Consider the following 23,230-nt stretch of genomic DNA (forward strand, 5'->3'; position numbering starts at 1 on the left):
TTTAAGCAATATATACTTAAAATATACAATGATTATTCTCTTGTTATAAAAATTAATGAAATTAATTTTGATTCATTTGGGAAAACTTTTTTGGAAAACAATTGTTCATATTTGATTTTGACTTTAATCAAAGAATTAAATCATCACTTTATGAAAGAGGTTCGATTATTCAATGTGATACAACATTAATTGATTATGTAGCATTTTTTGGATCTATTAAATGTTTTAAATATTTACTTATGAATGGTGCAAGTGTAGAAAATACATGTAAATATGCATTTGCAGGCGGAAATGAAGAAATCATTCATTTATGTGAACAAAATCATTCATCATTTGAAGATGCATATGAAACAGCAATTTAATGTCATAAAAATGACATCTTTAAATATATTTATGAAAATAAATTGGATGGAAATTTGATTACTGAATTGGGTTGTGTTTGTATTAATAGTGGAAATTATCAAACCCTTTTCATTTTTGATAGAAGAAGGCATGAAAATCAATAAAAAATTATAAATGTATCAGCAAGAAATGGAAATTTCTATCTCTTTAACCATTAATATGAGGTACTTCACGTACAAGCTTCAAGGATTTATCGTCATACATAAATTACACAAATAATTCTATGAGATTGCCAAAAATAAATTGACAATAACAGTGAAATAATTTACTAATAATATGCTTGGTAGGAGAAGAAGAAAAGTTAATCCATCACAAGCACCTCGAGACCAATTTGGACGTAAAGTTTTCCATGGTGCTTTCACTGGTGGTTTTTCTGCTGGAAATTTCAATACAGTTGCAGATTCAGAGGGATTTGTTTCGCAACCATTTTTTTCTTCCAGAGATCGGAAAACAGTTGTTCCAAAGAAAACAATGGAAGACTTTATGGATGCTGAAGATTTTGATTCCATGGGTAAGTCTCAAATTAAAGTTGCTGAAGTAAAAAAGTTTCGTGATTCATCTGGTCAATTGCTTTCCTTCTCAGAGCAAGAAGTTCAACTACTTGAACATTTTGGATTTGGAGTAGCCGATTTATATGGAAATCAACCATTTCCATTTTTTTCACATCAAGCTCTGCAAAATGATCAAGAAGTAGATTCCAATGATTGGATTGACGTGCCATCTCCGCAATATCCACCCAAAAACATACAGCCAGTACCAACAACTTTTGATTCAAACAAGATCATCAATCTTCCACAGCTTCAATCATTTATATCAATCACCCCAAGTGCCCAGGATGATGACACCTTCAGTATCCAGTCTATGTTTCACCTCGAGGGTGAAGGCGAAGAAGCTAAAGAAAGATATGGCGGACCAGAAAAACGCACGCGTGTGCCATGGGAACCAGCCAAATTACTCCGCCAGAGGTTTTCTGTCAATGTACATGGTGTTGCGGCGATTACGGACCCAAAACATCACAGAAGGAGAAGAGATGATTAATTTGCTTGTTTTTATATAAACGGATTTTTTTTAATTATTTGAGCTAATATTTGCTTTTCAAGTTGTTATGTTTATATCTTGTAAAACAGTTTTCTATAATCATTTTAACTAATGAAATGATTCTAGAGAATAATGAGATTTAGAAACACAAATTTTGTATCTAGTATTTATATATATATATATATATATAAAAAGCATAAAAAATTATAAATTTTTATTTTTTCCTAAAATAAAACCTCGAGATTTGAAATTTTATTATAGAAATAGAGGTATAACATCAAGATTACCATATTCTGCTGCAATTGAAAGCACATTATTATATAAGTTAAATAAAGATCAAATATGACATTGAAATTTGAAATAACAAGAAGAATTATCATCCAAAAAAATATTTAAACTTCTTTTCCATAAATAATAATATCTTTTCTTTTGAGAAGTTTTTTAATTATTGGGATGTTACCCAGTTTCGATGCATACATAATAGCTGTCCAAATTCATTTAAATAAGCACCAAATTCAGCATTAAAACCTCAAATTATTCAATAAAATCTCAAAATAAATCAACAAAAATCTCTTGAATTTACATTAATTTCTTTCTTCTTAAGAAGTAATTTAACAATTTCAACGTTTTGTTCTATTGTTTCATAAATAAGCACTGTTCTTCCAAAAATTAGTTAGAAACAGTGAAAAAAATTAATTTTACATCGATTAAGATTATTTAACTTTTTCCTTAATGTTTACATTAATATTTTTATGTTTAAGAATGGATTTGATTACTTCGATGTTACCATAAAAACATGCCATCATTAATGCAGTTCGAAACAATATTTTTAAATATCAAATATATTTTAAAATCACGAAATAATTGAAAAAAACTTTGTTAAAATACAAATATATATTTTTAGCATTAATATTAAGTTCTTCTCTATGAACAAACATGTTAACAATTTCAATATTACCACTTTGTATTGAGAACATTAGAGCTGTGTCAAATTCTTCAATAAAATTCCAGATTTTATTAAATAATATCAAATAATTGAAATAAATAATAAATATAACAAATAAATATTTTTAACATTGATATCAATATCTTTATGTTCAAGAAGTAATTTAACAATTTCTGTGTGATTATTTTCACAGGCTTCCATAAGTGCAGTTCGAAATAAAATGAACATTTTCTAAAATTTATTTTTAAACTCCAAATTATTATAACAAATTACATACATATATAATTAACTGATCTTGAATTGACATCAATATCTTTTTGCTCGAGAAGTAATTTTGCTATATCTAAATATCCAAAATGAGTTGCTGTAAATAATGCAGTCCAAAATAAATCAAATAATTTCCATATATCGCCTAAAAATTGAAAATTAATTAAACAGACTTTTCATAAAATAAACAAATATCTTTAATATTAATATCAACATCTTTATTTTGAAGAAGAAATTGAACAATTTTAGTGTAACCGTTTTTAGTTGCGATCATTAGTGCTGTTTTATGTAATTTGACTAAATACCAAATATATTTTTTCAATATCAAATTAATAAAATAAATATTCAATAAAATAATTAAATATCTTTAACATTAACATCAATCTCTTCATGTTCAAGAAGTAAATCTACTATTTTTATAAGATTATGTTTAATTGCGATCATTAATGCTGTTTTATAGAATCAGAAAAAAAATTAAATATTCTTTTGATATATGAAAATTTTTAAAATTAACATTAATTCCATCTTGTTTAAGAAGGAAATTAACATATTTAGTATAACGTTTTTTGACAGCAATTAAAAGCAAAGTGTTATATAAAGTGAATGTATTCTAAATATTTAAAAGAAATACCAAATAATTGTTATTAATATATACATAAAATTAAAATTAATATCTTTAGCATTAATATCAAAATTTCCAGTTTCAATAATAAATATTACAACTTCTTTTTGCTTATTTTTAATGGCTTCTACCAATGGATTTCTAAATTATTTGAATAATTCCTAAATATTATTATAGAATAAATAATTAATATATATGGAACTGAATAAAAAAAATAAATATCTTGATCAATTGAAAGATCATAATATTTATACATGTATTTAATAATATCAAGATAACCATATCCAGCTGCAAATGTAAAAGCATTCAGAAATATTTATAGATTATATATAATATTATAAACAAACAGATACTTTCTTCTTTATATGATAATGTTCTTGTTCAAAAATCTGTTTTACAGTATCAATAAGCCCGAACTTGCATGCACAACAAAGTATTTTATTTAATAATTAAGAAAATATAGATTAATAGTTATAATACATGAAAGTAAGTTAAACTTTTCATAATATAATTAAACTTCCTGATTAATTCCAATTTCAATTTCCTTCTTATCAAGAAACGATTTAAAAAAATTAATGAGTTTAGATTGAATCAAATCAATATCACCTTCAAATATTTTGTAATGTTCAAATATATTTAATAAATAATTTAAAATTAAAATAAATATCATCAGAATTATTAAAACTTTCATAATCTAGATACTTCAAAATCTTTTTAAGTTTATCTCGATATTTAAATGATAAAAAGAAATTATAATTATTAGGTTAAAATATCAAATTAATAAAATAATCCTTTTTTTCATCAAAATTTAATGCTTTTTGTATAAGAAAATTTTTAACAATTTCTTTAATATTGTTATTTATTATTGCTGTAAATAATTCATCAAAAAAAATTAATGAACATCATCAAAATTACCTTTTACATTTATAACATTTATAGTGGTTTTCTTGAATCCCTCTATAGTTGCAATTATTAGTGCTGTATCAAATTATATTAAGAAATTATTTATACTTGTATGAAACAAAAAATATTATATATGAACATCAAGATCATCATAATCATCATAATCATCTTGATCCTCATCAAGAAGTAAACAAGTAGTTTCTATTAGACCTTTTTGAAAAGCTTTTATAAAAGCTGCATTAATAAATTATAAGAAAAATCAAATAAAATTTAAGATTTATAAATTTTTAAAACAATCTTCAAAAGATTGAAAAAAAAATTATTACATTTATACCAATCAATAAAAGTGTTAAGAATCAAATTTACAGTATATGAATCCAATAAGGATTGACGTGTATCTTTACTAATTAAAATATCAAGGGTATCGTAAAATTATTTTAGCAAATACCAAATATTATTTTGAAATAAGAAATCATTAAAACAAATTTTAAATGAAACAAATAAATATTTTTAGCATTTATATCAATTCCTTCTTGTTCAAGAAGTAATTTAACGATTTCTGTATGACCATTTAAAGATGCTTTCATAAGTGCTGTTTTAAATAATTTAAATAATTTCCAAATATTATTTTGAAATATTAAATTATTAAAATAAATTCTAAATAAAATAAATAAATATCTTCAGCATTAATATCAATTCCTTCTTGTTCAAGAAGTAGTTTAACGATTTCTGTACTACCAAATGTGGATGCTAAAATAAGTAGTGTTTTAAACGATTGAAATATTTTTCAATTATTATTGTGAAATATCAAATTATTAAAACAAATAATAAATAACTTATACAAATATCTCTGATATTAACATCAATCACATTTTTCTTAAGAATCATTTCTACTACATTTACTTTTTCATCGCGAATTGCTTCCATTAATGCTTTTTTTAAAAATATCAGTATTTAGGAAAAAAATATTATAATATTAAACTTCAAAAACTAAAAAAAATATATATCATCATTTATATCATCTTTTATCTTTTGTAGAAGCATTAAAATAATTTTATATTTTTTACGATAATTAAAAACATTTGTTAAAGCGCTTTCTAATAATGAATTGAAACATTATAAAACTTAATAAAATATTAAAAAATCAAAATAAATATTATTAAAATACAATAAACATCTTTAATATATATATCAATTTTTTCATTTTGCAGAAGTGTCATAACAATTTTTGGATAACGTTTATTGACTGCATGTATTAATGCTGTTTTAAATAATGTGAATAATTTCCTAATCAAATTTTTAAACTTTAACTAAACAAAATATATTTTGAAAATCACTTTAAAACATCACGAATATTAACATCTATTTCATTATGTTTAACAAGCAATTCAACTATTTCAGTAAAACAATATTTAGTAGCATAAATTAGTGGTGTATTAAATAATTAAAATTATTTCCAAATATTATATAAAAATTTTGATTAGAACAAACAAACTTTAAAAATCAAAATGAAAAACTTATGACATTTACATTTATGCCTTTTAGTTTAAGAACATATGATACAAGTTCACTATTATTTGAGACGACTGATGAAAAAACTAAAAATAAAGGAACTTTTTCTACATGCTCCATAAAAAATCTTGTAAGATATAAATTACCCAATTTTGCTACCTCATAAATCAAAGAATCATTAACATCCATTCCTTCATCTAATAAAAAAGAAAGAATTTCATTGTTATTATGTTGAATACATTTTTTCCCTAAATATTTTAAATCTTTGATTTTTGTAATTTTCTTTTCATAAAGATATAAAAAAATGTCATTTTGATGGAACTCAATTGCTGCTTCATATGAACCTCTAAAAGATATATTATTTTGCTCACATATATGAATCAGTTCAAGATTTCCACTTGCAACCGCATATTTAGCAGTTTCACTTAAATCAGCTCCATTTAACAACAAAAATTTAAAACATTTAATCGAATTAAAAAATGCAGCATAGTCAATAAGTCGAACATTTTCTTGATTAATAAATGTGCATCTTTCATATAAAGATGGAGGAATTACTTGATTAATATCAAAGTTATTTAATGATGACATTTCTTGAAGTGTATTAACATCATCATTTCGAATAATTTTTGAAATTTTTAATTGATTAACTCCTTCAAAAACATAATCTTTATGAAGATCTTCATCAGTTTTATATACTTTTTTTAGTTCCTTTTGAAAACATTTAGTAACTTTCTTATTATAATCTCCACAACGTTGATCCGGACGAAGAGATTTTCCTTCATCAATTATGTAATTAACTAAAATTAGTGAACCTTTTTGAACAGCAAATTTTGGTGATATTAATCCTTGTTCAATTAATACTGCAAGAAGGTAATTTGATTCTTGCGATTTTAAGAGAGTAAGACATTGTGCAAAAACTTCAATTAAATCAAAATTGACATCATTTATTTCTTTTTCTTTATCTTTAAGTTGTTGTAAAAATTGAATATAAAGGATAAATGAATCCTTATGAGAAACAAAGGATTCATAAATCAGATAACAAACAATAACATTAAATGAATAAGGGAAATTTTCATCATATAAGGCAACTATTAATTGAATTGTTTCATCAATGTTATCCAAATTTATTTCTAATATTTTTTGTTGGATGATTTTTTGCCATAAGAAAATGTCGTCTCGATTGGACATTGGGATGAAAGACAAATATAAACCGACTTTTGCATTCAATTTCAGTGATTTTTCTGAAGTTTATATTTCTGACAGACCAACATAAAATTTGAATGAAAAACGTTTGCATATTTAAGGACTTTACTTAGTAATCTTAACATGCTTCGCAAATACATCCTTCATTGTACGTATTCAACGATCCTTAGCCATTTGTTAACATCCAATCAATAACAGTGTACATCTTTTTAATTGTTGATACGAAAGTCATTAACAACGACTCTGTTGGCTTACCGCCAAATGTAACGACCTTGTTCAGTTGAAGCCCTTCTCAACTAACATTTTCAAGATTTGTATAACTACTTTTTCATCTGGACAATATACTAAATTTGTGGGTCCTAACTTTCCATCTTTGTCACTCTATGAACTAGAAATTTAGATTTCTTCGAACTTTTCTTCTTTATCACTCGAAATTGATGATTTGCCTTCTTTGACATTATCATTTTCTTTTGTTTCATCACCAAGAAAAAATATTTAAAAATATACAAAATTGGTAATTATTTATATTGGAGTACCAGATGAACTCAGAAAAACTTAACAAAATGCACACGCGCTCCAATTTTTTTGCTATTTTGTGCTTAGATTTTTAGAAGCATTTCTGAGAGTTCCCTGGCTGCGGCCCCTTCTTCTTGTACTTGCACCAACATAAACAGTACTTTCACTTAAAATCATTAAACATATATTTAAGCAATATGATAATTATTTTAAAAGTTTTTCAAAAACAAACACAAGACTCAAAATGATTTAAACCCAGAATATCTGATAATTTACATTTGCTCAATGAATTTATCTTTTTCAATGTTTGAAATATTCCTTTTATGAACATGTTTGTAGTTTTGTTCTTATCATTTTGTTGTTTTGAAATTTCATTATCACCAATTTCTTCTTTTTTATTTTGATTCGAATCATTAATATAATAAGTAATGTATTGTTATTTTGTTCTCATTTGTTTGAAATTCATCATCATAAATAAAAGAATAATAATATTTATAATAAGCTGAACTGTGTAACCAAAATATATAAATTCTGTTTCATTATAAATATGCGATAAATTAATATAATTATACAACTTTAATTATTATTTATTTGCTCCAATTTTTAATATAAAAATATTTATTTAAAAGCGAAGCCCTCCGCATTATCTATTGCAATTTTCAATTTCCTGTATAAACTTTCTTCATTTGGATCGTCAGGAAGCACCAGCATGAAGAAGCACGTGTGCGACGTTGGTATATGTTCACTATTTCCATCTCGTGCAATCACAAATGGTATTGAGCCCAACCCATTAATAGGCGCTCTTGGCGATGAAGTCACAAAGTATAACAATTTCTTCTTCTCAGAATCGGTCAATCTCATGTGAACAATTTTCCAAAACGTTTGCACTGTCTCTGATTGTGCGGTGTATCCCTCATATCTCGTCGCCTTTTGCAACGCAATGAAATCTAATTCTTCCCGGCCAGCTATCAACAAAGCTAATTCTTCAGGCCTAAATAATTCTAAGACAATATCTCCAGCAGATTGAATAAAACCGTTCTTCAGAATTTCAAATTGTTCTGAAATCGAGTCATTCAAAACATAATTCAATACCGCGTTAACGTACTCCTCTCGGTTTTGATTGGTGACTGGAATTTCTAAACCGTTTTCTATCAAGGGTACACCCCCGTAATCGAACGTTAAATCCATGTCTTCCTTAACGTCCCCTTTGTAATTCAAAATGTTTTGTAAAGAATTGAAAAGTTGTGGGTCTAATTCTCGAAGATCGTTGAAATTCATCGTTAACCCTTTCAATTTCCGATAAATCAAAATTGGGAACTTTACATTAAGAACGTTACCATTGTATATGGCCAAACCTAAAATAATTCCAGTTAAATAATACGCTTGTAAAGAAGCCGGATCTTTCTCAGTATTGGAGAACCAATATAAGTCATTTAAGACAATGAAAAAGTCTCTATTTGGATCAAATAATTCTTCGACAATTAATTGGAAGAATTCTCTTTGTACACCACCTTCATCCACACCAGGCTCATCCTTAAACAATATCTTTAATGGCTTTTTCAACTCCAAGTCCGGATTCTTTAAGTAAGCAATCGCCTTAAATGTATCCAATAATATATTATTTCGATCGACTTCAATAATCAAAAACAAATCATTCGGTGTCACCACTGGTGTAGTACCCCAATATCTAGTTGCATTTCTCATTGCGTTAATTTGTAATTGGTTCATCAATTGTCTTGAATTAATTCTCAAGAACTTTGTTTTCGTGTCCGCGTTTAAAAGCCACGGAGCGAAACGTGCGTAACACCAATTATCTTCACTTGAGCTCCAAATTTGGTAATCGACGTTAATGTCAATCATTTGATTAATTGTATCATGATAAAAGTTTTCGAAAGACAACTTCTTTGTTCGTGTTGAAGCGAACCAAACAATTTCTATTGCCTTAATAACCTTAGCCATTATTGGTAAGTATAAACGTTTCGTTTCTGTTGCTTGTACAGTGAGAAAATCTTTTAAAGTTTGTAATATATATTTTAACTCGTTGACATTTAACACTGATAACCATTGCGCCAGGATTGAATACGCGTTCATGTTTTCTATTAATTGGATTAAGTTACGCCAAAAGTCGAAACTTTCCCTAAATTTAATACATGAAGGATGGAACAAAGCGATCATGAAGAACCTCATCATTGAAGGCTTACGAATTTTCGGTGGGTTTTCTTGTAGTTTCACTAACAGCTTATTAAATGTTGTAGTTATAGTTAATTGTAAATCATAATTTTCTGAAATGAGTTTATATGATTCAATGACTCCTTGAATATCAATACCGGATTGATCTACCATTATCGATTCATTAAAGTTATCGATTAAGAAACTTGTGTTTAATGTACCTAATGATGAAAAGATGATTTGCATGACAAGTTTAACTGCAGGTAATTTAATATATTGTTGGAACTTGTTTAAATTTAATGTTAAGATTCGTAATTTGGGCCTAAGTCGAGTCTTTAATGTGATTTTGGAATTCGATTGTTGTAATATACATCGATGATTATTATATGTTAATTGTGTTAAAGGGAATTCTTTCGTTGTTGATGATAATAATACAAAATATTCGCCGCCACTAATTATTTGATAAATTGGAGTTTTCGTTGTGATGATTTCAATTGGAGTATTAATTTGTTCATCATTTGAGAAATAACCCGAAATAAATAATCTGTTTCGAGATGTTAACGCAGCAAATCGTCCATCATTACCTAATGAGATATCCATGAAATATTCGTCTTGTGTAATGTATGAATTTAATGTCACAGCTTGTGGTGTTGATCCAAACTTTCCGCCCCATATATAAAGTGTACCAAATTCATCAATCGCACCTGAATAACAGCCATGCGCAACAATTTTAACTATAAAAACATTGGATAATGATTCAACAATGTTAAATGATGAGGATTCATTCGTTGTTGTATTACCTAATTGGCCTTGATAATTAGAGCCACTTGATAATACTAAGCCAGTCGATGTTAACGCTAACGTATGAAATGAACCAGCAGCTAAATCACAGACGGGAATGCCGACAAGCGAGTCAATTTGTTTGGGCTGCCAGACGATTTCGGTCTTCGGTATCCCTAATTGTCCATGATTATTTTGACCAAATCCCCAGACAATTGATGAGTCAGTTAGAAGTAATGTAAAGAAACTACCGCACGTGGAACTGACAAAACGTTGTTGGGTATTAAATTTGATTGGTCGAAAATGTTGAACATAATCATATTGATTCCCAAGACCTAATTGCCCATAACTATTACTTCCAAAACCAAAGATTTGAAATTCTTGTCCTTGCATGGCACAGGCTATGGTATGATCAGCACCTGAACTGATGGAAATGATATCATATAATTCAAACAATGTGTATTGATGAAAATTCGTTTTCTCATATCGATCCTCGGTAATGTTGGTTTGGTTAGAAAGTAGTTCGTTATCATCAGTTACTAAAAACATGCCTCCAGCATTAGCTGACATGGCACGAATATGACGACCATCTAGTTTTTCAAGTTCCATAACTTCTGGTGATGTATCTGATGCATCACTATTGATTCTATCCATTGCAACAAAAACTTTAGATATTGATTTTGATTCATCTGGTTGATCAAAATTCGTTTGTGGATTAACAGGTACAAGCCTAGTAGTTTCACCGGATAAAAGCTCATATTTTGTTGGTAAATTCTTATTCTCGTACATTTTTTTTGAAGTCTATAAGTGGTCACCTAAAAAAAAATTAACGGTCTCTGTTTTTTTCTTATCATCGAAATTGACTGCTGAATCCAGAAACCGATGACATCTAACATACTTAGTCAAAAACTGTTACTTGACAGAAAAGTGTCAACTTTTTAGATTTTTGAAATTGTAATTCAGGAAGTGCAAACAATTTTATTAAATCAGATTTTCAATTTTCTTATTTCTTTTTTATTTCTTTTGATATTATATTGATATTGGTATATACACATCTGGAAGAAAAAATATCTTTTCATTAATATTATTAACTTTTTGCTTATAATATTTTTAACAGGAAAAATTATTTTCAAATCGGAAGGTTAAAAAATCATTCTTAATATCTTTCCTCTGCTGGAAGGGTTCGAAAAATCATCAAATTTAATTAATTTTTGGGAAAACAATTTGATGTTTTTCAATGTATTTTAATCGTATTTCGTTAAAAACCGTTATTATTTGGGAAGAACAAAATTTAATTTTTTTTTTGTACAAGCAATGAAAAATAAAACAACATCTAAACAATCCACTGTTGTACCACCTAAGTTTATTTAAGTTATAAAACAGATGAAGAACACAAAAAAAGAAATTATTTGGACCAATTTATTGAAACTTTTTATCATTCATCATTTGAAAATGCACATGAAATGGCATTTCAATTTCATCAAAATGACGTTTTTCATAAGATTACTTGGCATTATGAAACAAAGTATAAGTGAAATAACAGATGAAGGAAAGTTGTACGCACGACTTAAAACAGCTCCCATGTCTTTGCGTTCAAATGCTTGATAAAAATGTCAATAGCGTTGATGGCAATATTAAAAACTAAAAGGGCAGCATTACCCAGAACTTCTGCTTCTTTTCTTCTGGTTTCGTTGGAGCGTCAATGCTTGAAGCTAAGAATTCTTCGAGGTTATTAGACTGAATCTGGAATCTATGAGATCATCGAAAACCGCTTTAAATAGCGGTTATTAATACAAAAAGTGGATTGTATAATTTTTTTTATTAGAAGATAAGATATTTCATGTGCTCCCTTCACTAAAAGCAGGTGAATCCTTGTTTAAAAATTTTGAACATTCGTTTCATGGATATCTAAACATCTTTGAAATTTAATTTTTTTTATTTATAAATTGGATTATCAAATTTGACATTCTGATAACAAAAGCATGATATCATATGAATAACTTCGAACAGACTACAAGACATATGCAATACAATTCATGCTTTGTAAGCGATAGCTATAACAAAATTTCGGTGATCCCCACAAATAAACCAACCAATGTTTTTTATCGTCTTGAATGACAAACGTTCGCTTTGTCGGTAATATTCAAAGAGATATATCTTAAAATCAAGCGAATAAAATTCTTTCAGACTTGATTATCTTTTTGATGATATCATCATAACATATAAAAATGATTTTGCTTTAAAAAAAATTATCGCACGAAATTTTGTGAAAAATTTTTATTTTTTAAATCGGCAAAATTCCCCATCCAAATTAAATGCCTTCTTAATTTTCTTAAGTGATTCAAAATTTGAGAAGCATTTTCATTTAATTTTCAATGTATTATTGTATTTCTCCTTTTTCTTGATAATTATCGGAGTTTGGGAAATTAAAACTTTAACCTGTTTTTTGCCTCACCTTTTGGAAATTTTCATTTAAAAACCCAACCGATTTTCAGAATAAGATGGTTATGAACACAAAGTCAACAGTTTCCACTGTATAGCCAACTAATTTAACGGCTTTGATGTTTTTTTGGAGAAAATCTCTTTCTTACCAAGAACCAATCGAGAAATTAGCATTCAATATGCTCACTCATTTCTCTAGTGATAAAGAAAATATTGTAGTTTCTCCATATTCTACGTTTTCAGTTCTTTTAATGTCTACTGCTATTTTCAAAGAATCAACACGTAGGCAAAATTTTGAAGCACTCGGAATTCCAACCAATACTAGTGTTAAAGACCTACTTACAGCACTCAATCAATTAATTAAAACTATTGAAGTACAATCAAGTGACGGAAATGTTAGTGGTGCAAACTCAATCTGGCCTAACAAAAATTCTAATTTTGATCCATCTTTGTATGCACCATTAGAACAATATCTTGGAGCAAAAATAACTCCAGTTGAATTTCCACAACCAGGCTGTGATTTAATTAACAAACATATTGAAGAAGTTACACATGGCCTCATCAAGAATATGTTAAACCCACTGCTAACCGACAAATTGACGCATTCACTAATCGTCAATGCTATTTATTTCAACGCCAAATGGAAGAAACCCTTTGAGAGTAAAAATACCAATGAGGAAACATTTACACTTCTTGATGGGACTGAAGTGAAAACAAAACTTATGCAGAAAAAAGATGAATATTTATATGGTGAAGATGAAAATGCAAAAATTTTATCAATGGAATATATCAACGACTATTCCATGGTTTGTATTCTTCCCAAGCTTAACAGCGCAGAATCTTTTCGTGCGGTAAGGACAGCACTAGCTAACGGTAAATATAAAGACTATCTTAAAATGCTTTCTCCCAAGCCAATAGAAGTTGACGTTAAGATACCGAAGTTTAAGCATTATTGGGGAACAAGTTCTTTAACTAAAATGTTAAATGATATGGGAATTAAAGACATGTTTAATCCCACAATTGAATTACATTTCGTTGATGATATAGTCCAAAAGGCAGTAATTGAGGTTGACGAAGTTAAAACTGAAGCAGCGGCAGTCACAATATCCTTTATAAAAGCAGGAGCTCTATTCGATTTTAACAAGCCAATGCCACCAAGTTTCCATGCTGATCATCCATTCTTCTATTTTATAACTCATAAAGAAGGAACAATTTTGTTCGCTGGTGAGTACATCAAACCTGAGTAAACAGGAAACTTCTTTCTATGTGTGTTGAAACTCATAATATTATTATGAATGAAGTAATTTGACTTAACGTTATTGAAATTGATTTAATTTTTGGGTATCGCTCGAACAAATTTATGTACACCCATGTGTACAAATTTTTTTATAATGTTATTTTTAGCAATTTTTTTCTTATGTGCTTTGTAAATTCAGAAAAAATTCCTTCGAAATCATATGAATTGTATTCAGTTTGGGTTGCCCTATAAACCGATAATTGTTTCGGTGGTTTATTTATCGTCGTATAGAAAAAGTTCCATTTCATTTCCACATAATTACACAAAATATTTATTGATTTCGTTCGCATAAAACAGCGCCGCCTTTTTAAACGACAATTTCTCTGCCGCCACGACGTTTGCCTTCACTCTGTTCTGGTCAATGAAGTTATCCAACTTGAATCGACATCTCAACTTCATTGGTTGGAAGAACTTCTGTATCAGCTTCTGTCGGATGTAATTCTCTTCATCCTCGTGACCATTAATGTCGTTCACCCAATCATTTGCATTTTTCCCAACAAACAAATTTCCAATGTTATCATCGCCTAAGATGGATATAAACATAGCGCCAGTGGGATCTTGCACTTTAATCGAGAAGTTGAATCGTGGCTTTGGTTCATTGATCAAATTTGTACATCTTTCGCAGTAATAATTCGTTCCTTGTAATGTTAATCCTTTATATTTACATTCCGGGTTCGGACATGCATTATAATACAACTTTCGTTGAGTATTAATATCTGTATATAATATGAATAGGTCATAATATTCGCTTTTGTTGTTTTGGGTTCCAATTCCATTACTATTTATTTGTGATAAATATATTAATGAGTTGATGTTATAATTCGATATTGATATCGATGGCAAATCTTTTAGGATCATTGCCTCCGGAATTTTTCGGATTAATTCGATAAAATGAATTACAGATTAATGAGCGTCGACCATAATCGGAAATTTTGGCATCTTTAAAGCTAATAATGAAGTTCCCTTCGTTTGGAAACAAAAAGTGCGTCTTCTTCCCATAGAGAAATATCGCATTTGACACCGGAGTTGTCACAGATAATTAATGTCCGACGTTTAAATGTTTTTTGTGTCCGTGAACTAACAATTTCTGTGATTGGTTCGATCGAAATAACATAACATAAGATGTCTACAAGGGATTTGGTTGGTAATGTTCCAATTGTGTTTAATGAAATGAAATGATAAGTCAACAAACCAATACTATTATCATCTGATAATGATTCTATTTTGGTTCGCTTATCAAACATTATTTCATAATCACTATTAGTAGTATTAAATCGATTATTTTTACTTTTGATGATCCCATCACTAATTTTATAGACACAATCTTGTTGAATTATTGGGTCAAACTTAGTTGCTTGTTCCCCAAAAAATGTTCCACGTATTTCATACCCAAATTTGTCTTTGATTACACTGAATAAACGGCCGTCGTCTTGTCGCGGATTTGAATACTTTACAACGGAATTAATTCCGATTGCAATCTTTGATGCTCCATGTTAAGAGATATGGATGAAGCATGTTGACGGGTATAAACCTTTCGTTAGATTCTAGTTCAGCTTGGGTACGTTGTGTTTCACGTTCAATTATATCTGATGGAATTGTACATGGACCTTCTTGTGAACTAGGAGTTAAGGAACTATGTTGGGTTGGGGAAATGGATTTAGTAAATTGACTATCAATTCTTTGTGAGTTTTGAGCATTTTTAAATTCTGATACATTTCCTATTGCTGATGAAAGATCAGAGATTTTAGTAAGTGAGGTTATAATTAATATCTTTCGATCTAAAGTTAGGTTAAGAATATATTCGTTAATTCTAACAAGAGAATTATTTTTGATTTCATTTTCTTGAATTAATCGATTTAATTGAATACTAAGTCGAGTATTAGCATAATAATAGCTATCGGAAAGTGTGATTCTATATTTGATTGAACAATTTTCATCACCGCCAAGTTTTTTGATTTGAATTATTTGTAAAACTGGATTTTTTGGTTGTTGTTCTTTGTCTTCTGCACAATACATTTTCTTAAGGGTTCCAGGACTCAATTGCTCATTGAGTTTTTGAAATTGTAATTCAGGAAGTGCAAACAATTTTATTAAATCAGATTTTCAATTTTCTTATTTCTTTTTTATTTCTTTTGATATTATATTGATATTGGTATATACACATCTGGAAGAAAAAAAAATATCTTTTTAATTAATATTATTAACTTTTTGCTTATAATATTTTTAACAGGAAAAATTATTTTCAAATCGGAAGGTTAAAAAATCATTCTTAATATCTTTCCTCTGCTGGAAGGGTCCTAAAAATCATCAAATTTAATTAATTTTTGGGAAAACAATTTGATGTTTTTCAATGTATTTTAATCGTATTTCGTTAAAAACCGTTATTATTTGGGAAGAACAAAATTTAATTTTTTTTTTTGTACAAGCAATGAAAAATAAAACAACATCTAAACAATCCACTGTTGTACCATCTAAGTACACGCAAATATTAGAATATCTTGAAAAAATTATTTTTGAACTAAGTGAAGATAACCTTATTGAATCTATTAATAGGACCATAAATATAATAAATAATAAAGAGATATCAACATATTCAACCTTAGTTCTTAGTCGGCTGATATATTCAGCAATTCTATCAAAAATGAAAAATTTTGACTTATATATTAATTTTATGAAGCAAGTGACAAATAAAGAAAATGAAATTAAACATCGTAATTATAAATTAATTAATACATTTCGAGATTTTCTTCTTGGTATTAACACATCCGAATCATATTATCTTATTGAGAAATTGATTGAAAATGATTTAATTGATAAAGATGTTGTTCAAAACATAAAATCGAAATATTTTGCACATTATAAAACAGATGAAGAACACAAAAAAAAGAAATTATTTGGATCAATTTAGTGAAACTTTTTATCAAAATTACAGAGAACTTTCAAAGAACAATTGGGAACTTCATAAGAAATATATTAAAGATGGACATAATCCAAATGAACTTGCGAAAATCATTCGAAATGATGAAATCGAAAAACTTCAAGAAATATCATCACAACCAAATTTTAATTTTAATAAAAAAATCAAACCATCACTTTATGAGATATGTTCATTTATTAATCAAGATAATGTTACATTAATTGATTATGCAGCATTTTTTTCTGCAGAAAAATGTTTTAAATATTTACTTATGAATGGTGCTCATGTAAATCATACTGGTAAATATGCAGTTGCAGGTGGAAGTTTAGAAATAATTCATTTATGTGAACAAAATCATTCATCATTTGAAGATGCATATGAAATGGCATATCAATTTCATCAAAATGACGTTTTTCATTATCTTTATGAAAACAAAATTATTGAAATTCAAAAATCTGTTGATAAAATTATTGATTTGATTTTTACTAATAAATTCATGAATTATGAAATATTTAACTTTTTACTTGAGAAAAAATTGATTGATATAAATTCTATATATATTTGTTTTAATGATTCGATATATGAAAATAACATTTGGAAATTATTTAACTTATTTCAAACGGTACTTATTTTGGCATCTTCAATTAAATATATAGAAATAGTTAAAATACTTCTTGAGCAAGTAGGAAATGATGTTAATGATAGAAATATTATAATGTTTTATTTAATTTTTCTTTTAAAGATTTTATGTTTCTAAATGATTTTTGGAAATTATTTAAATTATTTGAAACAGCATTTATAAGAGCATCTTTAAATGGTCATACAGAAATAGTTAAATTACTTCTTGAACAAGAAGGAATTGATATTAATGCTAAAAATGAAATTTATTTTAATAATTTTATATTTCAAAATAATATTTGGAAATTATTCAAAATATTTTGGACAGCACTTATGAATGCATCTTATAATGGTTATACAGAAATAGTTAAATTACTTCTTGAACAAGAAGGAACTGATATTAATGCTAAAAATGAAATTTATTTTAATAATTTTATATTTCAAAATAATATTTGGAAATTATTTAAATTATTTGAAACAGCACTTATCAAAGCATCATCAAAAGGTCATAAAGAAATAGTGGATTTAATTCGAGAAAAATCAAGAAAATCACTTTGTGAGCACAGTTAAATATACAATATCATAAACGGTTTCACTTTTTCACTTTTTAGCTTGATTATAGAAATTTACTACGATCAAAATTTATTCAATGACCCACTTTTTCAGTTGCCATCAAAATTTCCGTTTAAATTTTTGCATCAAAATGTCTTCACATGCGCTCTTTAGTTTCCAAAAAAAGCAAGAAAACCCAAACCCACAATCCAGATTTGGGGTAAAACAGAATCCATTTGCACCACGCCAAGCTCTTGGTGATATCACTAATCGAGATTTTGAATCTTTTTCTCAAATTCCTCTTTCAACACAATCTCATACTCGTCAACAGCCATCAGAATATCCACCACCCGAAAAAATATTTTTTGCACCACCACCAAAACCATATGAAGGTTATCATTATGAAATTGATGAAGAACCATGGTTTGACACAGAAATCGAGCTTGAGCCGCAGCCGCTCTATGAGCCTATTCAATGGTAATTGATTTTTAAAAAAAAATGTTTTTCATTAATGAAATTCTTTCATCCTAAACGGTCATTTATTAAACGTTTTTTTTGACTCATTTTTTGATTGAAACGATAATTTTTCACAGAACTTTATGAAGTTTTTCATAATATTTTTATCGTTAATCACAAAATTATTCAATTTTTTGATGTTCAAAATTTTCCGAATGCAAAAAAAAAAAATAAATATAAATTTGAAATCATAAAATAACATATTTTATAAAATCTTAAAACAAACAAATTACATAAAAAAGAGCACATCTGCTCTCGAAATCATTTCAGGTGTCTTTCCATATACTTCACCAAAGGCACCAACAAAGGTTCTGATGATTTATCAGCACATAAGACAAGTGTTGCTTTTTTTGGCTCAGGCCCATCGATTATGCTAAAGGAAATCCTCATCTCAGCCCCGTTACTTCTTTTTAACACAATTGTAGGCGAAAGCGAAAGCGGCGACGATATGCAGCACTTTTGTTTGATGGACACCAAATGTAAAACAGAATAAACGTTCGCGGCGGTTTCCGAAAACACCATTCGCTTCTCCACAATGGCCACGTTGTTTATTGTGGGGAGTGGGAAGAAGCCCTTCTTGGAAGGTGAATCTGACGCAGATGATGTCGGTAATATGGTTGGACATTCTCGTGGACTTAGCCATGATCTATCTTGACGTTTTAAAAGGAGAAAAATGAGTTTCTCCCGGTTCATCTCTTCGGAATTGAGCTTGGTTTGATATGTTTTAAGATCAATTCCAGTGGCTTGAGTTAAACGAGAGATAAGAACTTGATCTGAAAAAATGGATCTGTCTATCTTTAAGGATGATAATGGATCTTTAAGACGAGTTTGAGTCGATTTTAGGGCTGGATATGAACGACAAACTGTGGCATTTGGTCGTTTGGTTGGATCAACAGATAATAATTGTTGGATGAGATGTCTGAAATCTTTTGGTATTGGTGAGTAATCAACTGGAGTGTTAAAATCAAAGTCGCGATTTACATTAGTAAATGGTAATCTTCGTGAAAGAAATGCATATATTACAACACCGCAGCTCCACATATCAGCTTTAAAGCCATCAAATTCTTGTTCTCTGATGGCTTCAGGCGCTGAGTATTCATAGGACCCGCAATTTCCATGAACTTTCCCATTAAACGTTAAGGATGCAAATCCGAAATCGCATAATTTAAGTCCATTTTTGGAAAGAAGAAGATTTTCGAGTTTGATGTCGCGATGACAAATTCCAATTCCATGAATGTATTCAACTGCTGAAAATAATTGATCAATTAATCGAATAGCAATTGATGTTTCAAATGGTGATTTTCTTAATTTACGTAGAAGATCCCCATGCTCTGCATAACGCATGAATTGGAATATTTGTGTGTCAGTGTCCGCAATTTCCTCGATTTCAATAATACAAGGATGGTTTAGTAATGGTGCGAGGATAGTTTCATTAAAAAGTATTCTTTTGCCCATCGGGCATTGCAGTAATTTAGGTTTTGATATAATCTTTGCGGCATATTGCTTTTTTGATCGAGTATGGAAAACGCTTCGAATTGATGAAAAAACTCCCTTGCCAATTGGTTCGCCAATAACGTAGTCAAGCACCTTAGTAACACTGTTGCATGGAGAGGGATTTTTCTGTTTCTCCAGAATCGGTTGAAGTGCCATGGCACAACCAATTTTGTAAAAGTGCCAACGCGACTTTTGCCTAAACCTCAAAAAATAATGTTTTAAATTTATTGTCAACAAAGAAATCCTCACAAATATCTTATCGGTATTATCGGCCGGTGTTTGTTGTATATTTTTAAGAAAATAACTTTTCATAGGAATTCTGAGGTTTATACCGATCATTCCATATGATTGTAAAAACAAATATTTTGGTATTTTCCTCAAATATTAAAGTTTAAAACATAAAATATTTTATAAACCAATAGTATAAAATCCGTATCGAGTTAAAATCTTAATACTATGGATAAAAAACGAGAAAAAAATGGTTTCAAATGATTCTAAAAAAATTTTGAATGAAATTGAATGAAAAAAATAACCGATAAAAATGGATTGTGTGTAATTCAAAAAAATTAATTGAAATTTGAGAGCTTTTAGTTCTTAAAAGTGACACCAAAACCAATGCTTGGATGAAGGAATTGGTTCTTCTCGAGCTCATTAACAAGGCAGAGGCTCACCTTAGATGTTCCAAGGAATGGAATTTGTTGTGGGAGTGCTGTTTCAAACTTGGTTGAAAGTTCATGAAGATTATCAAGCTTCATATTCAACTTGGTATCTGGGTATTTATCTGTTGTAACTTCAATGGCAGCATTGTTGTCGACTTTAGAACCCTTATATTCAATGCTTTCACCGATTTTAACATTGAAACTTTTGATTTGTTTGGAAAGAAGACCACGTACAAGGCAGCTTGGCTTGAATGTGGATTTCTCCATTACGGTGAAGATTGTGGATAATTCAAGGGAGTTGACTTGGGATTTTGCACAAAGCATTAATTGGTTTTCTGGCTTAAATACATAAATTGCACCACATCCAATGTTCTTGAGTGGGCCAAGGTTCATGTTATTGTAGAAAACGCCAGCTTTAATTTCATCAGGAACGATATTGTATGATGAACGAATATTGAAATCTTTGATTGCTAACTCAAGCATGCCTGATGGTTTGCCGCTTCCTGCAAAGTTGACCTTTCCTGAAACATTTGCAATGCCATAATTTAATTTTGGCATAAGTTCTAAGGATGGTTTTTTATCTTCAGAAGAATAGCTAAGTGTTAAAGCGCCTGTTTTATCGCATTCCTTCTTAACTGAGAACTTGAATGAACCATTATCCAAAGGATTGATGGAAAGAGTTGCGCCATACTTAGAAAGATCAGGAGTAATTGTAACCTTTGTCTTATTTCCTGATTCAATTTCAACTGTTGTTTGTTGAAGTTTGAATCCAACTTGAACTGATGGGTCAGAAAGGTCTGTTTGTGTTTTCATTGTAACCTTATCAGTTCCTTGTTGATAGGTAACAGAAAGGCCTTCACATGTTTTGAAGGATAAAACATCTTTTGCAACAGTTGCAAATGTTTCTTTGTTCATGAAAAAAGTGAAACTAATTAAAAAGCGGTTTTTATCAATTTTGAGTTAAACAAATGTTCATTCAAAGCTTTGTTTGGTCAGTTGATAACGCAGTTATCCGTTAAAAATGCCGTTTTATCCTCTAAAAAAAATCATAGCAGTCGTTCTAAACAAAGAGACATGGCCAAAGTTTATATTGGCCAATATAAGAGCTTAAAAAAGTAATTATTATGTATTTGATTTAATCCAACGTTTGAAATTTCGAAACTTGTTAAAATTTAAAATCAATGTATAATAAACTAAAAGTTTTGTTCAAGATCTATGTTTAATTTGTAGAAAAGTAGGAAAACAGTACTGTTATATTATATAATTGAACTTAAAATTAAAAATAACGAGAACAAAAGAAGAAGAAAAATATATAGTCTATAATATTACAATGTATATTAGTCGAATAACCTTTGAATTTGTTTATGCTTGAAAAATTTTGGAATCAAAATTAATTAAAATCAATTTAGTCTGAATTATTATTAAAGAACTTGAATTGAGTAAATATTTCATTTGTTTTATCCAATGGGTAGAAGTTTAAAATCTATGATAAATTATTTGTTTATGCATTTTGAACATTTATCAATTGTTAAAAAGTGACAGTGACCAAATGGAGGAAAAACCAATTCATGTTCCCAGACATCTTGTTCCTATTACTGATATTAACAGCATAAGTTACAGTCGCAATGTTCGAGAAGGTGAAGTCCCATTTTTTGGGTACGCCCCAGCTGAAACACCAGTCAGAATAATAAATTGTCCCATATGCGGAACTCCTGTAAGTGTTGCACATTTACAGCAACATAAAGAATCGGTTCATATTGAAAAAGAAGCAATAACAAAGAACAATGAATCTTTTATTTTTCAAACAAATTCTCGTTTGGTTCCATTAAAACCATGTTTTTATGCACAACGCGAAAATTATGTTTTCACACGTTTATACGAAGCTGAAACCAAGTAGTTGTATTTGAAATCATCAATTAATTTTTTTTGTAAATCCTATTTGTTGTAATTTATTACGAACATATTTTTGTATTTTTTTATCTGAGATGTTCCAAATTTTATCACCTACTGTTTCTCCATTATTTGAAACAATTAAATTTGGATTAAAGCCTGAATCGAATAAAAAATCGAGAATTTTAAAATCGATTTTTTCGAATTCGTTGCAAACATAATTTTGTATAACTGTTGACATATCATTTCTTGTGTCATTAACAGTTATACCATGTTCTAAAAGTAACTTAATTATTGATATTATATGTTTCACATCTTTTTTTCTTTTTCTTTCATTTTTATGTAAATGAAATCGTAATACTTCAAAAATTGCTGTTTCTCCATTTATGTTTTTTGCAAGTGGATCAGCACCTGAATCGAGAACAATTTTTGTAATTTCTGGAATACCACTACGTGCAGCACAATGAATTGGAGTCGAAATCATTTT

The 23,230-nt window shown here is 28.6% G+C and overlaps 7 protein-coding genes across 7 annotated transcripts; 3 read left to right on the plus strand and 4 right to left on the minus strand.

Moving 5' to 3' along the window:
• Positions 1-678: 678 nt before the first annotated feature.
• Positions 679-1,440, plus strand: GO595_009619 (G patch domain-containing protein 1; the record flags this gene model as incomplete). The annotated part of the gene is made up of 1 exon (XM_067923325.1): positions 679-1,440. The coding sequence occupies one exon, from the start codon at positions 679-681 to the stop codon at positions 1,438-1,440; it is 762 nt and encodes a 253-aa protein (XP_067770147.1).
• A 6,587-nt stretch (positions 1,441-8,027) lies between these two features.
• GO595_009620 (putative E3 ubiquitin-protein ligase HERC4) lies at positions 8,028-11,147 on the minus strand (the record flags this gene model as incomplete). The annotated part of the gene is made up of 1 exon (XM_067923326.1): positions 8,028-11,147. One exon carries the CDS (start codon positions 11,145-11,147, stop codon positions 8,028-8,030), a length of 3,120 nt encoding a protein of 1,039 aa, XP_067770148.1.
• Positions 11,148-12,919: 1,772 nt separating this feature from the next.
• On the plus strand, positions 12,920-14,047 carry GO595_009621 (serpin family protein; the record flags this gene model as incomplete). The annotated part of the gene is made up of 1 exon (XM_067923327.1): positions 12,920-14,047. One exon carries the CDS (start codon positions 12,920-12,922, stop codon positions 14,045-14,047), a length of 1,128 nt encoding a protein of 375 aa, XP_067770149.1.
• A 1,511-nt stretch (positions 14,048-15,558) lies between these two features.
• On the minus strand, positions 15,559-16,113 carry GO595_009622 (replication factor-a protein; the record flags this gene model as incomplete). The annotated part of the gene is made up of 1 exon (XM_067923328.1): positions 15,559-16,113. The coding sequence occupies one exon, from the start codon at positions 16,111-16,113 to the stop codon at positions 15,559-15,561; it is 555 nt and encodes a 184-aa protein (XP_067770150.1).
• Positions 16,114-18,335: 2,222 nt separating this feature from the next.
• Positions 18,336-18,665, plus strand: GO595_009623 (uncharacterized protein; the record flags this gene model as incomplete). The annotated part of the gene is made up of 1 exon (XM_067923329.1): positions 18,336-18,665. One exon carries the CDS (start codon positions 18,336-18,338, stop codon positions 18,663-18,665), a length of 330 nt encoding a protein of 109 aa, XP_067770151.1.
• A 296-nt stretch (positions 18,666-18,961) lies between these two features.
• Positions 18,962-20,350, minus strand: GO595_009624 (CAMK family protein kinase; the record flags this gene model as incomplete). The annotated part of the gene is made up of 1 exon (XM_067923330.1): positions 18,962-20,350. One exon carries the CDS (start codon positions 20,348-20,350, stop codon positions 18,962-18,964), a length of 1,389 nt encoding a protein of 462 aa, XP_067770152.1.
• A 431-nt stretch (positions 20,351-20,781) lies between these two features.
• On the minus strand, positions 20,782-21,768 carry GO595_009625 (uncharacterized protein; the record flags this gene model as incomplete). Its single annotated transcript, XM_067923331.1, has 1 exon — positions 20,782-21,768. One exon carries the CDS (start codon positions 21,766-21,768, stop codon positions 20,782-20,784), a length of 987 nt encoding a protein of 328 aa, XP_067770153.1.
• Between the last annotated feature and the right edge of the window lie 1,462 nt (positions 21,769-23,230).

Source organism: Histomonas meleagridis, assembly GCF_020186115.1.
Source record: "Histomonas meleagridis strain 2922-C6/04-10x chromosome Unknown contig_92, whole genome shotgun sequence".
Lineage (NCBI taxonomy): Eukaryota > Parabasalia > Tritrichomonadida > Dientamoebidae > Histomonas > Histomonas meleagridis.